The 13,481-nt window shown below is 48.5% G+C and overlaps 1 protein-coding gene across 1 annotated transcript in view; it reads right to left on the bottom strand.

The window, feature by feature from the left end:
• MB21D2 (Mab-21 domain containing 2) overlaps window positions 1-12,494 on the bottom strand; it is a 63,824-nt gene extending 51,330 nt beyond the window's left edge. Inside the window, exon 1 of the mRNA XM_067561050.1 lies at window positions 11,900-12,494. Coding sequence (XP_067417151.1) covers window positions 11,900-12,104 — 205 coding nt within the window. The 5' untranslated portion in view covers window positions 12,105-12,494. The remainder of the gene's footprint in view (window positions 1-11,899) is intronic.
• Window positions 12,495-13,481: the final 987 nt, after the last annotated feature.

Raw genomic sequence — 13,481 nt, 5'->3', positions numbered from 1 at the left:
ATGCTCTGAAATCTTCATGCCTTTGTTTTCTGAGTACCGTCCCGTTAAGTTTCTGCGACCACTGCATGCAGAGAAAGAAGTCCGAGTTGCAGCAGCTTGTACAGACACTGCACTCTCAGAGACTCGTGTCCTTTCTTCTTGTTATCTCTAATCTAGAAGTCACTTAGCATGTGGCTGCCCTTTGTCTAGAAGATGGCTCCCACCAACTTCAGGTTTGGCCTAGGGAGCTGAGAGACACCTCGTCTTTGAAAACTGCGCTCTCCCAGCAAATGGAAGGCAGATTTTGGAGGCCACAGACTGCTGCTCAGTTAACAAAGAGAACTGAAGAGCTGCTGGAATGCCAGGCCTTACCCGTCTCCCCATATCAATGCAAACACCACTTTGTGCACGGCAATCAGTATGAAGTCATTAAAAACCTACTTGAGGCTTGAACAACAGGGATTCACACTCACTGACTTTCTGTACAGCCAGCATAGCGAGTCGCAGTTTTAATATTTCAGGAACTGAAAAATTGGAAGTAGCTCCACCGTTATGCCAACGCGCAGGTCCAGGAGAGCTACACAACGGATACAGAATTGTAAGGGAAGAGGAGGAGGGGATTTCAGACACCTTGGAGCCACAGAAATACAACTCTGGATGTTGGCGAACAAAGTGCATTTCAAAGGAGATTAAGGTATTTCCCCACTACAAAGCCCTACTTAATTTGCACACAATTGTTTCTTTCTTAATTGCTGTAAACTCCAGATTCTTCAATGCTCTGAGCTGTGTTGTAGTAGAGAAATTCAGGTCTTGTCTACACTAGCTCTTATGCCAGCAAAACTTTTGTAGCTCAGGGATGTGAAAAAACACACCCCGATAGACATAAGTTTTGGGGGCATAAGTGCTTTGTGGACAGCGCTGTGTCTGCAGGAGACCTTCTTCCACCGACATAGCTACCGCCACTCATTTCAGTAGTTTTATTATGTCAGCAGGAGAGCTCTCTCCCATCGACATAAGGCGGCTACAAGACTAGAAGGCTTGTCTAGTGTAGACAAGACCATACATTTCTAGTGTAGACAGGATCTCATTCGGCAGCAGCAAAACAAATTTAGGGACATCAATCTGACTGATCACAAGGATTTGCAAGCTCCTGCAAAATGCCCCGTAGTTCAGATTCCTGTCGCACTGAGCCACGGATGCAGATTAGAGTTATCAACTTTGACAATCAGCCGTAATGTGTCACAAAGGATTAAATCATTACATCATGAACAACTCTCCAGCTGGTCCACCACTAAAGTTAGAGATTGGCTAACGGAACCACAAAAAAATCTGAAATATTTCCAAACATCTGCCTCGTGTATGAGAGCCAAATGCAGCTAGAAACGCAGGTTGTGTTTTGAGGAGAAGGTTCCATGGACTGGTATCTCCGCAAAGCACCACTGAACACTACAAGAGACCCACAAAAATCTCCACTAAGTGTGGTGGGGAAGAAGAGAAGCAGAGCAGTTGATTACCTTTGAGCCTGTGATTGTGTTTCATTACCTTATTATTCCTTCCTTGCATATAATCATGAACTTTCGGTACAGGGACACACTGACTAATAAGGCCAGGTCTACACTAGTGAGCTTACAGCAGCACAGCTGTCCAGATGCAGATCGCTTGGGTAGCCACTCTATGCCTACAGGAGAGTGCTCTCCCATTGACATAATAAAACCACCTCACCGAGCAGTGGTAGCTGTGTCAGCGGGAGAAGCTCTACAGCGCTGTCCACACTGCCACTTATGATGGCGAAACTTAAGTTGCTTTTCACACCCTTGACTGATAAAAATGTTGCCGACGTGTGGTAGTGTAGATATGATCTAAACCTCCTTAGCACAATTTCAGCAAGTTCCCACTACATGCCCAGAGAAGCGAAGACAAGAGACATTTCTGAACAAAAGCACCTGGGCTGGCATCTCAGGTCAAGCTCTCCTGTTCTGTACTATTTGGGTCCTGGCTAAAAGCCCCTTCCTCAGCCTAAGGGGAGGAGCTACTGAACCCGGGACTCAACAAATTACCGGGGACAACAAATGAAACAACAGGGACGGGCGTGAAGGTCAAAGGTCTAAACGGAGGGAACCTGATGGGGACACTGAGCAGAGAACCCCGGACAGCGCCCACTGCTCCTCAAAAGTAGCCAAGGAATCAGCGAACGCAGCCCAGAGGAACTCTGCCTCTCCTGCTTTGTGGCAGCAACATATGTTGTACTTCTCAGTAGCTGCATCCAGCAACAACCGTCCGTACATGCTCAGAATTCTGGACGAGCTAGCTGCCATTAACGAGTTCCTTTGTATCAAGAGGTGGGAATGTCCCACTTAGTGTAATGCACTTGGAAAAGGAAAAATCCTACAGCCAACCAACCACTTCTACTTTTCATATCTCAAATCACAACCCCAGGCTGCGTGTTTGTCACATAGCATGACGACATTCTTTCCTAGGCCCTTGTGGTTACCCACATCGATATCCGTGGTTTCAACAACACATGATGATATTTTTCACTTTCCGTCCCAGATCGTTGCACCCTGCTGCTCTGCGAGCTTGAACAGCTGCCACATTCTCCACCAGCACTGGGGGATGCCAGGACTATAGTTTTAACTATAGTCTGTAAGGAGCTTTGGGAACCTATCACACATGATGTAAGATTATTTGCTAGAACTTAATAAGTAGGTCACTTTGCAACCTCTCTCTGAGGCTAAGCCACTGGGTCATTACACAGAGGGGGCTGTGGTCTTGGTGGGGGACTCCATGGGCTGTTGTAATGTACAAAAACGAGGTGTAATTAACAGACTATGACCGTTGTGGAACTGCTAGCCACGATGTTCAAGGCAAATCTCCAAAATCTTAGTTCCCTTTAACATTGCCTTGAACATCGTGGCTAGCAGTTCTGGGCCACAACGGTCATAGTCTGGTAATTACACCTCATTTCTGTACATTACAACAGCCCATGGAGTCCCCCACCAAGACCACAGCCCCCTTGCAGTAGGCCAGACACACCTGCCACAGAGGCCTTACAATCCGAACAGGCTGCACAAAGAGAGGAAGAGTCATTATCCCCATTTTACAGACAGGGAGCTGAGGCAGAGAGGGATACAGATAAAGTTTCCAAAAATGCCCAAATCCCATTGAAAGTCAATAGCCTCAGGCCCTTGCCCAAGCTCACACCAGCTAGGATAGAGCTGGGACCCGCACCCAGATCTGAGGATTCCCAGTCCGGTGCCTTAACTAGGAGTTAACGTCATCAACATGGCAGCCTCGTCTCCAAAGAGGCCTGGAAAAGAGCAGGTGGGAAGCAAAGTTGGTCCAGATTCCTGCAGCTTAATATTAGTAATCACCCCTCATTCAGCATGTTGTACTTTTCACACCAGACCAATCAGTACAAAATGCATGAGCTGTATTCTAATTAAACGCTTTAAAATTAGACTAAATCATACCGTCTGGCGGATGAAAAATAGCACATTAATAAGACCACTGAAGTTTACTTAGCATCAAGGGTACGTTTCACTTTTGTGTTTTAACAATCAATTTAAGGAAGGTTTGTTCCTTCTAATTTAAGCTACAGCAGAAGACTATTTGAGAGAGGAGATCCATTGAAGCAGGTCTTTAAAAATGAGAGCGAATGTACCCAAAAGGAATACACACAGTTCAGGGATTGGGTCAGGCAAGCCTGCTATTACCCCACATACAGGCCCAGAGATCAGGGGTTTGAAAAGAGGGCAAGGACATGTTTGCCCACTCACTGCAGAACAACTTGCTCTTTGCAATCAAAAGGAACACATCAGAGCAGCATAGTTGAAAGAGGAAGCAATGGAGTTTCTTTGTTAATGAGAGTGATCCACACCATCATCTGCCAGTCAGAACAGCAGCAATTGCTGAAAGAATTATTCTGAAGGCCTGGAAGAAACCAGGTTACGAATTGCACCAGCAGACAAGAAGCCAACCCCCACATTTTTGTTACTGGTAGGTTAAGTTACGATAGATTCTTATTATTAAAAGCTGAAGCCTCTGCATCCACAGGAACTGTATAATTTAGAAAAGATCCCCAAAGAACTTGAATAAGATGGGACCAGTGACGGGAGCATAGATACACACAGCAGAACCTCAGGGTTACACACACCTTAGAAATGGAGGCTGTTGGTAACTCTGAACAAAATGTGATGGTCGTTCTTTCAAAAATTTACAACTGAACATTGACGTAATACAGCTTTGAAACTATACAGCAGAAAACCGCGGCTTTCCTTTTATTTTTTTCCGTAGTTTACGTGTAACACAGCATTGTACTGTATTTGCTTTCCCCCCGGTGTCTCCCTGCTGCTGCTCGATTGCATACCTCCAGTTCCAAACGAGGTGAGTGGTTGGCTGGTCAGTTCGTAACTGGCATTCGTAACGCTGAGGTTCTGCTGTATTCTACCAGCCTCCATGTTCAGAGTGTCTCTGGAACGTACATGTGGCCCACATCACGTCTCAGTGTCCAACCTGAGTCCTGGGCTGGCGGCTTGATACATCCACCAAATCCACCAGCCTGCGGGGACAATTCTTCCTCCCTCAGTAAGTGAATTCTGGGGGGCACACCCATGCCACAAGACAGTCCCTGTGCATCACAGCTCCCCAGCTCTTCCTAGCAATGAATAGCAACCATTCTCTGTCCTCCCCAGTCTATTCCAGCCACACAGCCCGCAGAGACTGAACACACCCACTCTGCCACCCTTGTCTACCCATGCTATTGTGCATATACAAACCGCAAATCTCCGAGTGGCCCAATAATTCAACTAAACTAGCACACAACCTCTTTATCAACCGAAGGCTATTACATTTTCATTTGTATTCAGAGTCTATTTAAAAAACATGCCCAGAGTTAGAAAGAGAGAGCTATCTTCTTATTAGATGGATGGCGGGAAAGTGGTGGTGAAGAGTGGGGCACAGGATTACGGTGTGATTTTTGGTTTTTTAAAATGTGCAATATAATCCTCCCGTGCCCCCTCCCCAGTACAGATCAAAGGAGAGTTTAGCTCAGGAAGGATCTCCTCCTGCCTGAAAAAAAGGGCTGAAGAATTTCATATGATATGGTCCTTTCCTCCCCAAACTGTGAATCTCATTTTAGTCGTTCCCATGGCTTGTGTTATTTGGTGGGCTACGTATTTTAAGGAGCAGGCTAGCATATCCGTCTATCTCTGCCGTCTCCCGGACGCAATCAGAATTGCTCAACTCTGGGGCATAGGCCCTACATCACCAACAGTTAACTAATTTTCCTTAGGTCACGGAGTAGGGAATGGTGCTTGAAAAGAATGGGATCTGGATTCTACCCCTGCTGCTGTCATAAAGTTACAAGCGGACATGTTAGGGTCACCACTGTCACTATTCATCTGTCTTACTGCACTACACAGGAGTCCTAGTCATGGCTTGGGACCCGCCGTGCTAGGCGCTGTACAAACAGAAGAAAAAGACAATCCCTGCCCCCAAAAGCTGACAAGCGAAGTAAAAGATGAGGAGACAATGATGGATACAGATAGGTGGGGGAGCACCAGGAAACAGTGGGATAGCATGCGCAGCGTGAGAGGCAGTGGCCTCTGCACACCAACCGTCTAACCATTGTCAGGTTTTTTGTAAGCATCATGGAAAAGGGGGAGTCCAGAGGAGGGAATCTGAAGGAGGACAGCGAGGTAGCTTTGTAGATGTCTACAGGGAGCCTCCTCCCCAGCGTGCAGATCAACATGGGAGAAAACATGATGGTGTTTGTTTGAAAATGTGACACGTGGGTGATGGAGGCTGAGATCATGAGCAGACCAGAGGCAGGAGTACACTGAATACTGAATGAGAGAAGGGGGGGAAGGGGGAGGACAGGCCATGGAGAGCCCTGAAAGTGAATACAAGCAATTTGTGTTTGATGATAAAGAAGGCGCCAGTGTGAGGATGTAGAGACCAGCTCAAAGCCATGAGCGAAGGCAGTGATCTTCGCAGCTGCATTCTGAATGGATGGGCGGGGCACGACTGCATTTCTCCAGGCCAGAGAAAAGGATGTGGTGGTAATTGAGACAGGAGATGAGAGCCTGGACAAGCGTTTTAGCTGTGTGAGTGGACAGCTAAGGCTGTATCTTAGAAACGTTATGCAGACAGAATCAGCAAGAATTAGACACTGTTTAGATACCATTTGTCCATGGATTTGGTACGGGGTTTAGAGACAGGTAACACCAGCCGATGTGTGATGTCTGCAAAGTCAAAAGTAAGTGTTCAAATCCGTCTCCCATGTTATCCAGCCCTCCCCCAAGTTTGGGGGTTTGAGCAGCTGATTAGGGACAGCCAGTTCTGGCTGCGGTCACTTTATAATGCATGATGACAGACAAGCTGCAATTTGGCTATAGCCCCATTTTCAGATGGTAAAATCTTCTTGAAAGTGGGGTGCCGTTGTAGCCAGGGACCTCAAAGGAAGCCCTACACATGGACAGATCTTGTGTAGACCTGCAGAGACACTGCAGGTGTCTGCATTAGTGAAAAGAAAACCTTCAAAACTATAATTAAATAAAATGTGTCCTCTGGGGCGATTAACAAGAGAATGACTAATGCACAGGAGGCCAAGCTGCAGAGCAGAGCCCTCTGAAATCCTCCCTAAACTTCAGAGTTGTCACCAGTACCTTTCCTAGAGACACTTTTTGCATACTGGAGAAAAATTCTTCTGGAGGAAGACGTCCTAGTATTGCAAAGTTTAACCATCCTGTCTGAGCAACTCTACCATTTGTATCATTGTCCCTTATTTACGCTTCTACTTTTATTTAGATCTACTGTATAAAAATAATCAGCTGGAGAAGAGAAAGCTGAAGAACTGGTTTCCAGGTTAGAAATATTCCCAAGTCTTTTAGTCGCATCTGTCTTGTTTATGCTACTCTCACACAGGAGTTCATGAAAAGTCATGTGGAAGGGAGGGGGAAAAAAAAACCCCAACCAATTCATGTATCCTAGTTACCATCCTTCTGTAGGAACATATTTATAAATTGCCTTTAAAGCATAACTGGGTTTGGCAAATTATCCCGAAATCCTTTACAAATATTTCCAGAGCCTTTAAGAATAGGTGGTGGGCAAGTTCTTCACAATCCTGCCTTGAGAATTTGTGTGCCCGTAAGACATGTTCTTAGCTATTAAATAAGCAGCGTGCGTCACCACCCAACGTTTCAAAATAGTGGTTGAGTGACTTCAGCTCATTCCTTCAACTGTCTCTGAGGCAGGTAGGACAAATCTTCTTGGGCTGGCTTCACTGCACAAAAGGTGAGGGAGGGGGTTTCATATTGAGATAATGAAGACAAGGCACTGCTTTTAAACCTTGACTAGCTACCTCACACTATTCCCCGGTGCGGGGGCACAGTGTTGACTTCAACTAGCTACATGGAGGTAAGAGCGACCTGTTCCTTGTTTCCATCAACATTTTGCATTAAGATAGCTACCATTTTCTGCAACCAACACAGAGAGAGCCTGAAATATAAACCAGGAACTCATGGTCTACAGGGAGAGAGACCCAGTGAAAGCCAGAGACGAAGGATACCGTGATGCAGAACAAGGTTGTTCTTAACAGCTGTGCAGCATGTATGCACCAGCACAGGGCACTCAACAAGGAGTGTTTATTAATGTAGATCTCAGAGAACGGCAGGCTCCTTTCGTGACTGGCCTCTGTTGCAAAAGTGGGAGGGACAAAATCTTGACTCCAGAGACATCATTGAACCACTGTTGCTATTTCTGCTTCTCAGAACAGCACCAGCATCAAAGTCTCTCTCTCACCTACCATAGACATTGGGTAACATTTCCAGTGTCCTGATCTACACTAGACAAGTTTACTGGCATAGCTATGTTGTTAGAAGTGGGGGGGAAGGGGAGGAGTGGGACCAAAGGGTGGAGTGAGAACACTCCCCAAAGTGATATAGCTATGCCAACAGCCCTAGTAGCCATAGCTTAACCAGCAAGAGTGTCCTCTCACTGATACAAGCTGTGTCTCCACTCGGGAGGTTTCCTGGTATAGCTCTCCCAGTAAATCTAGCCCAGCAAACTCTTTTAAATGTAGACAAGGCCAAAAGTCTCCTAGGAAGACACTGGGACTCAATCTGCAAACCCACCAGCTGCTTTTGAAAATGTCACCCACCACCACTCGCCCGGTGTCAGAGGCTAGAACAACAATCCTTTAGAACGCCCTTGAGATGGTCAATGGACTCAGGCTGCAAAGTCCGGACTTGCACACCCCCGAAATGGTGCAGGGTTGTGTGGAGCTGAGGCTCTGGCCCCTACCTCCTGTGGAGACTAGATCTATTTAGGCAACAAGCAAAACAGTCGAGGTTTGTGAAAATGGCCTCCCTAAAGGATCAGGGTGAGTAACACGCCCTTCTCTACATGGCTACAGGCATGACTGAGCCCACATGGCCAGTTACAGGTTTACTTAAGACTGCCAGCACCTTTGAAAAGAAAAAGAAAAAAGAAACCCAAGAGTCAATATCCATAATAAAGACACCACGAGCTGGTTTGAGACTACAGCAGCGCAGGGAATTTCAGGGGTCTGTTTAATATTCAGTGCTCTTATTCCTAGGAGCCCAGTGTATGTTTTTTAAAATTTCACAGCAGATCTGTGCATCATGACACATTTCTACGTAGAACCCAAGAGAGGAATCAGCTGTTTATCAAAGAAAATTCCACGCAAAAAGTTTAGTGCAAAAGAAGAACTGCTCTGGCAAATGTAGGAGGTGGCTATAGCCGCAACTCCAGCTGTTCTGGACGGAACAGCCCTACCTTTGATGGACAGCCCAACAGGTCTATTTTATACAGGTAACTGACACGCAGAGCTCAGTGGTTCTGGAGCCAAATTAGCGATCAACATTCCCCAAAAGTGCCACAGTTGTGTGACTTCATCATTTCATTTACTATAGTTCTATATAGTCCTGTTTATATATATTCTATTCTCACAGCAAAATGACTGACCAAATATTATTGTATCAACTACAGTTGGCTAATAACGTAGTAAAAGCATCCTGATTGGTTAATAACAGACTAATTAATAATTAAATCAGTGTTTTAATATCATGGGCAGCAAAGAACCGCAGGAGACACTGAAGAGCCACTTGCAGCTCACGAGCCTCAGTCTGAGTATCGCTGATCTAGGGCCGCATCACTATAGGATCCATGATACTCGTGGGGTGCTTGGAATTAATTGTCCCAACACCCCATGTGAGGCAGGGAAGTATTGCGAGCTCTTTGCGGGAGTGCCTAGTTACGCTACCACAATCCAAACAACTCTGTTAACAAACATCTGCTCCATCTAGGTCAGAGTCGTAACGCTGCAGCTATGAACATCCTTCCCCAGCGTTTGGGGAGAGAGATTGTTTGGACCACGGCATCCATGCAAGCACACCCTACCTCTGATTTTGAAGTAGCATAACAGCAGTTCATTAACTCTTCCAGAGCTCAGCTGTCCAACAGCCATGGAGAAAAGGGTATGGAATAGGGAGCAAGAAATTCAATCTTTTAAATACCAAATGCCTGATCCAAAGCTCATTCAAAGCAAAGTCACCCTGCATTTATTAGGTACAAGCATTGTGAGCAGCTGAGCTGCATGAACACCTCAAATGTCCCTTGTTTTCTCGGTTTCATGACACACCAGTGTAATCACATGAGAACTGCCAGAAACACTGTTTAATTTACCCCCCCCCCTTTTTTTTTTTTTTTAAGTCTCTGGGGTGATTATCAGTATATTTTTAAATTAAGAACTCTTTTCAATTAAAGCCCATCCCTGTAGCTAAAGGAATTCCTCTTCTACTGTGAAGGACTTGACTAGTGATGTTTCACACCATTATTTTAACAGCCAAATTGTATTCAGACTTCAACATCTAGCTAGTACTCGGATCCTCCAAGAACCAGACACCTCAGCTCCATTTCCTCCATGGGGCCTGGTCCTGGACCTTTCACTGGCAAAATTCCATCCATTGGAAGGGCTTTAATATTGTAGATGGGACTCAGGCAAAACCTGCCAGATGTGATGTATACAAGAATTTAGGATTCTGACATGGGGTTTTCACAGAAGCTAACAGCATGCAGTAGCCTGCAGATTTGTACAAACAGCATTATGCCAGACTCCACAACTACAGCTGAAGCAGGTACCCCCTTGTGCATTATACCAGCAGTGAAGCTTTGTTAATTTGCGTAAGCACCAAATAAATATCCAAGAGTTCCTGATTTATTCTGAGCAGCTGGCCCTCAGCATGGCTATGGAGAAATAGAAGATGCGCTGCAATAGGAGTTTCTGTCTTCACACCCATTGTCTGCACAGGGGAGGGGAGACAAAGCTGAAGAAATGATATGGTGTTCTCTTCTGCACTGTCTGGCAGTTCTGAAAGAGGCTCTGTAGCCATGAACCACAGAGCTCTGCTGACAAATCATTGAGAGGCGCTCGCTCATTTCTGCCTGTTGGTGTTTTCCCCACAAAATTGTTCATTTAAAAACCCAATTGAGAGGTTGGTCAGACCATGGTAGTGGGTGGAATCCGCACTGAAGAGAATGGCAAGGCTCCCATTGACCAGAATTCCACCCAGGAAGTTGTGTTTTGTTTTTTTTTAGAGGAAGAGGGAAAGAGAAAACCCACACAACAAACCACAATTACAACTAGCGCAACACAACTTGTCAATTTGTTACCTTTTTTCCTCAAGCTAATGTTAGTGAGTTACATTCCATCCAGCCTTGCACAAAAGAAAAGATGACTATCTGAATCTCAAAGCAAGCAATTCTCCACTAGCCAGTCACCCTAGAGAACCAGAGCGTGGCAGGTAGTCACTTGTTTAATGTGACTACTATACATTTATGACTAAAGAGGAAGTGATCCGTCAGTGATTTCTGGAATATGACAGTGTGACGCTTTCATATAAAAATGCAGTATAGGTTAATAATTAATACACGGATTCGGTGCGGCCACACATATGCACTTCACCTATTTGGTTACATATATGCATTGAAAGAAAGAAAGAAGGAAAGACAGATCTTGTAGCACAGAGCTATTCATTGACCCTACTGACTATTTCAGTGGCTTAACCCCAGACTCTCAAACATCAGGGAAAGCTCTGAACCTGCCAAACACGTGTTTCACTCTTCTGTCCTCTTAATATAAAAACGTTTGTGATGCTGACACAAACCTGAACGCTTGGTTCCAAGCTCCATTACACATACTCATGAGCAGCTTCCCCTGTGCCAAAGGTCCCTGTTCAGATGAATAATTTTTAACCCGGATAAGGTAAATATTCATCAGAAACCAAACCGCAGATGGAGTTAAAGCCTTCGGGGGCTCCACGCTCCATCTTCGCTAACTCTTTGTCAGCCGAGAGCGCTGGGGATTTCGCAAGTGGTTGCCATTCGGCTAGTATCGTTTAAAGACCCCCCGACAGACAGACAGACAGGCAGACACACACACACGCCTGTGAATCAAAAAGACATGCCAACCCGTATTCGCCAGCCCAGCCACTCCGCCACCTCCACAGGCTGCTCTGCACCTTGGCAAGTTCTGCACGCCCGGCTGGAAACAGGGGCGCATGCATTCCATACCATGCCATGCCAGCCCAGCCCAGCGCTGGGCGCCCGCACAGCACCATCCATCCTGCTGCGTCCCTGCACCTCGGGCCGCGAGCGCAGGTGTGCAATGCACGCTCCGGGGCGGGGGGTGTGTGTGTTTAATTAAAAAAAAAAAAAGGGGGGGGGCTCATCCTGCAAACAAATGCCCCCCCCCCCCCCCCCCCCCGGACAGGTGGGCTCTGAGAGTAACCCAGCTGGGCTGGGGCTGCGCTGCCGTGGGGTGTATCAGCCTTTTTTTTTGTGGGCCCCCCCCCCAATTTTGCAAAGCGCCCCCCCGGTTGCAGGGCTCGCCCCCGCTCACCCAGCATGGAGAAGATGAAGTCTTTGGCCGTGTGGATCTCCAGGGCGCGCTGGTCGTCGTAGTCCCGCTGCTCGTGCTTGGCGAACTCCTGGATGAGGCGGTTCAGCTCCTCGGTGCGGGCGCCGGACCTGAAGTCGAGCTCGGGGCCGGCCGGCTTGGCGGGAGCGCCCGGGGCGCCGGGCTTGCTGCCGAGCGGCGCCGCCATCTTCGCGCGCGGGAGGCGCCGGCCGGCCGGGGCGGCGAGCGCCGCAGCGCGGGGGCGAGGCTGAGGCTGAGGCGAGGCTGAGGCGAGCCCCCGCCCCGGGCCCGCCCGCCCTGGCGAGCCGGGCGCAGAGCCGGCGAGCCGGGGGCGATGTGACGTGACGTGCCGCCCCGGCCCGGCGCGGAGAGCAACAAGCGGCGGCCGCCGAGGCGAAGCCGGCCCCGGCCGCGGCTCGCCTTACAGGGACCGCGCCCGCCCGCGCGCCTGTGTGTGTGCGTGTGCACGCTCGCCAGGCCCCGCTCCGAATCAAGCCCGGGGCGGGCGGCGCCTCACTCGGGTTCCCGCTGCCCGGCCCCTCTCTGCCGTCCCGGCCCGGCCCGCCCGGGCTGCTCAGAGCCTCGCCCTCTGCCGGGCAAGAGTCCCCCCCCCCCCCCCCCTCTGGCTGCACCCGGACCCCAAAACCCCGGGCCCGGCTCCGGATTGAAACGCCAGCTCCGGCTCCCCAGGACCGCCTTGGCCAGGGCAGAGAGGGGCGAGCCCCCCCCAGCTCTGCTCCCCGGTTGTGGGGGGGGGGGGTCCCGCTAAGCAGCGCTGGCCAGGACCGGCTGTGACAGGAGCTGGGCTGGAGAGAACAGCCTGGGCCCAGCCTCTGGCAACTCGGGAAAGAGAAGCCGCATTCCCCAGCTTCCCCTTTCCTCGGAGAGCACTGGGCTCGCCTCTGTCATCTCATCGCTTGGCTGTAGCAAAGCTTTGGATAGCGTCTCCCACAGTGTTCTTATCAGCAAGTTACAGGGGTAGGGGTTGGATGAATGGACTATAAAATGGATAGAGAACTGGCTAGAGCATCAACGGGTAGTGATCAATAGCTCCATGTCTAGCTGGCAGCCGCTCACAAGCGGAGTGCCCCAGGGGTCGGTCCTGGGGCCGGTTTTGTTCAACATCTTCATTAATGATCTGCAGGATGGGGTGGATTGCACCCTCAGCAAGTTTGCGGATGACACTAAGCTGGGGGGGTGGTAGATACCCTGCAAGGTAGAGATAGGATATAGAAGGACCTAGACAAATTGGAGGATTGGGCCAAAAGAAATCTGATGAGGTTCAACAAGGACAAGTACAGAGTCCTGCACTTAGGACGGAAGAATCCCATGCACAGCTACAGACTGGGGACCGACGAGCTAGGCAGCAGTTCTGCAGAAAAGGACCTGGGGGTTACAATGGATAAGAAGCTGGATATGAGTCAGCAGTGTGCCCTGGTTGCCAAGAAGGCTAACGGCATATTGGGCTGCGTTAGTAGGAGCATTGCCAGCAGATGGAGGGAAGTGATTATTCCCCTCTATTCGGCATTGGTGAGGCCGCATTTGGAGCACTGTGTGCAGTTTT

The sequence above is a fragment of the Emydura macquarii genome, unplaced genomic scaffold (assembly GCF_026122565.2).
Source record: "Emydura macquarii macquarii isolate MOO-44397 ecotype Brisbane River unplaced genomic scaffold, CSIRO-AGI_Emac_v2 contig_2365, whole genome shotgun sequence".
NCBI classification, from domain to species: Eukaryota; Metazoa; Chordata; order Testudines; family Chelidae; genus Emydura; species Emydura macquarii.
Note: the sequence above shows the minus strand (reverse complement) of the source record. Positions and strands in the feature narration are given on the sequence as shown.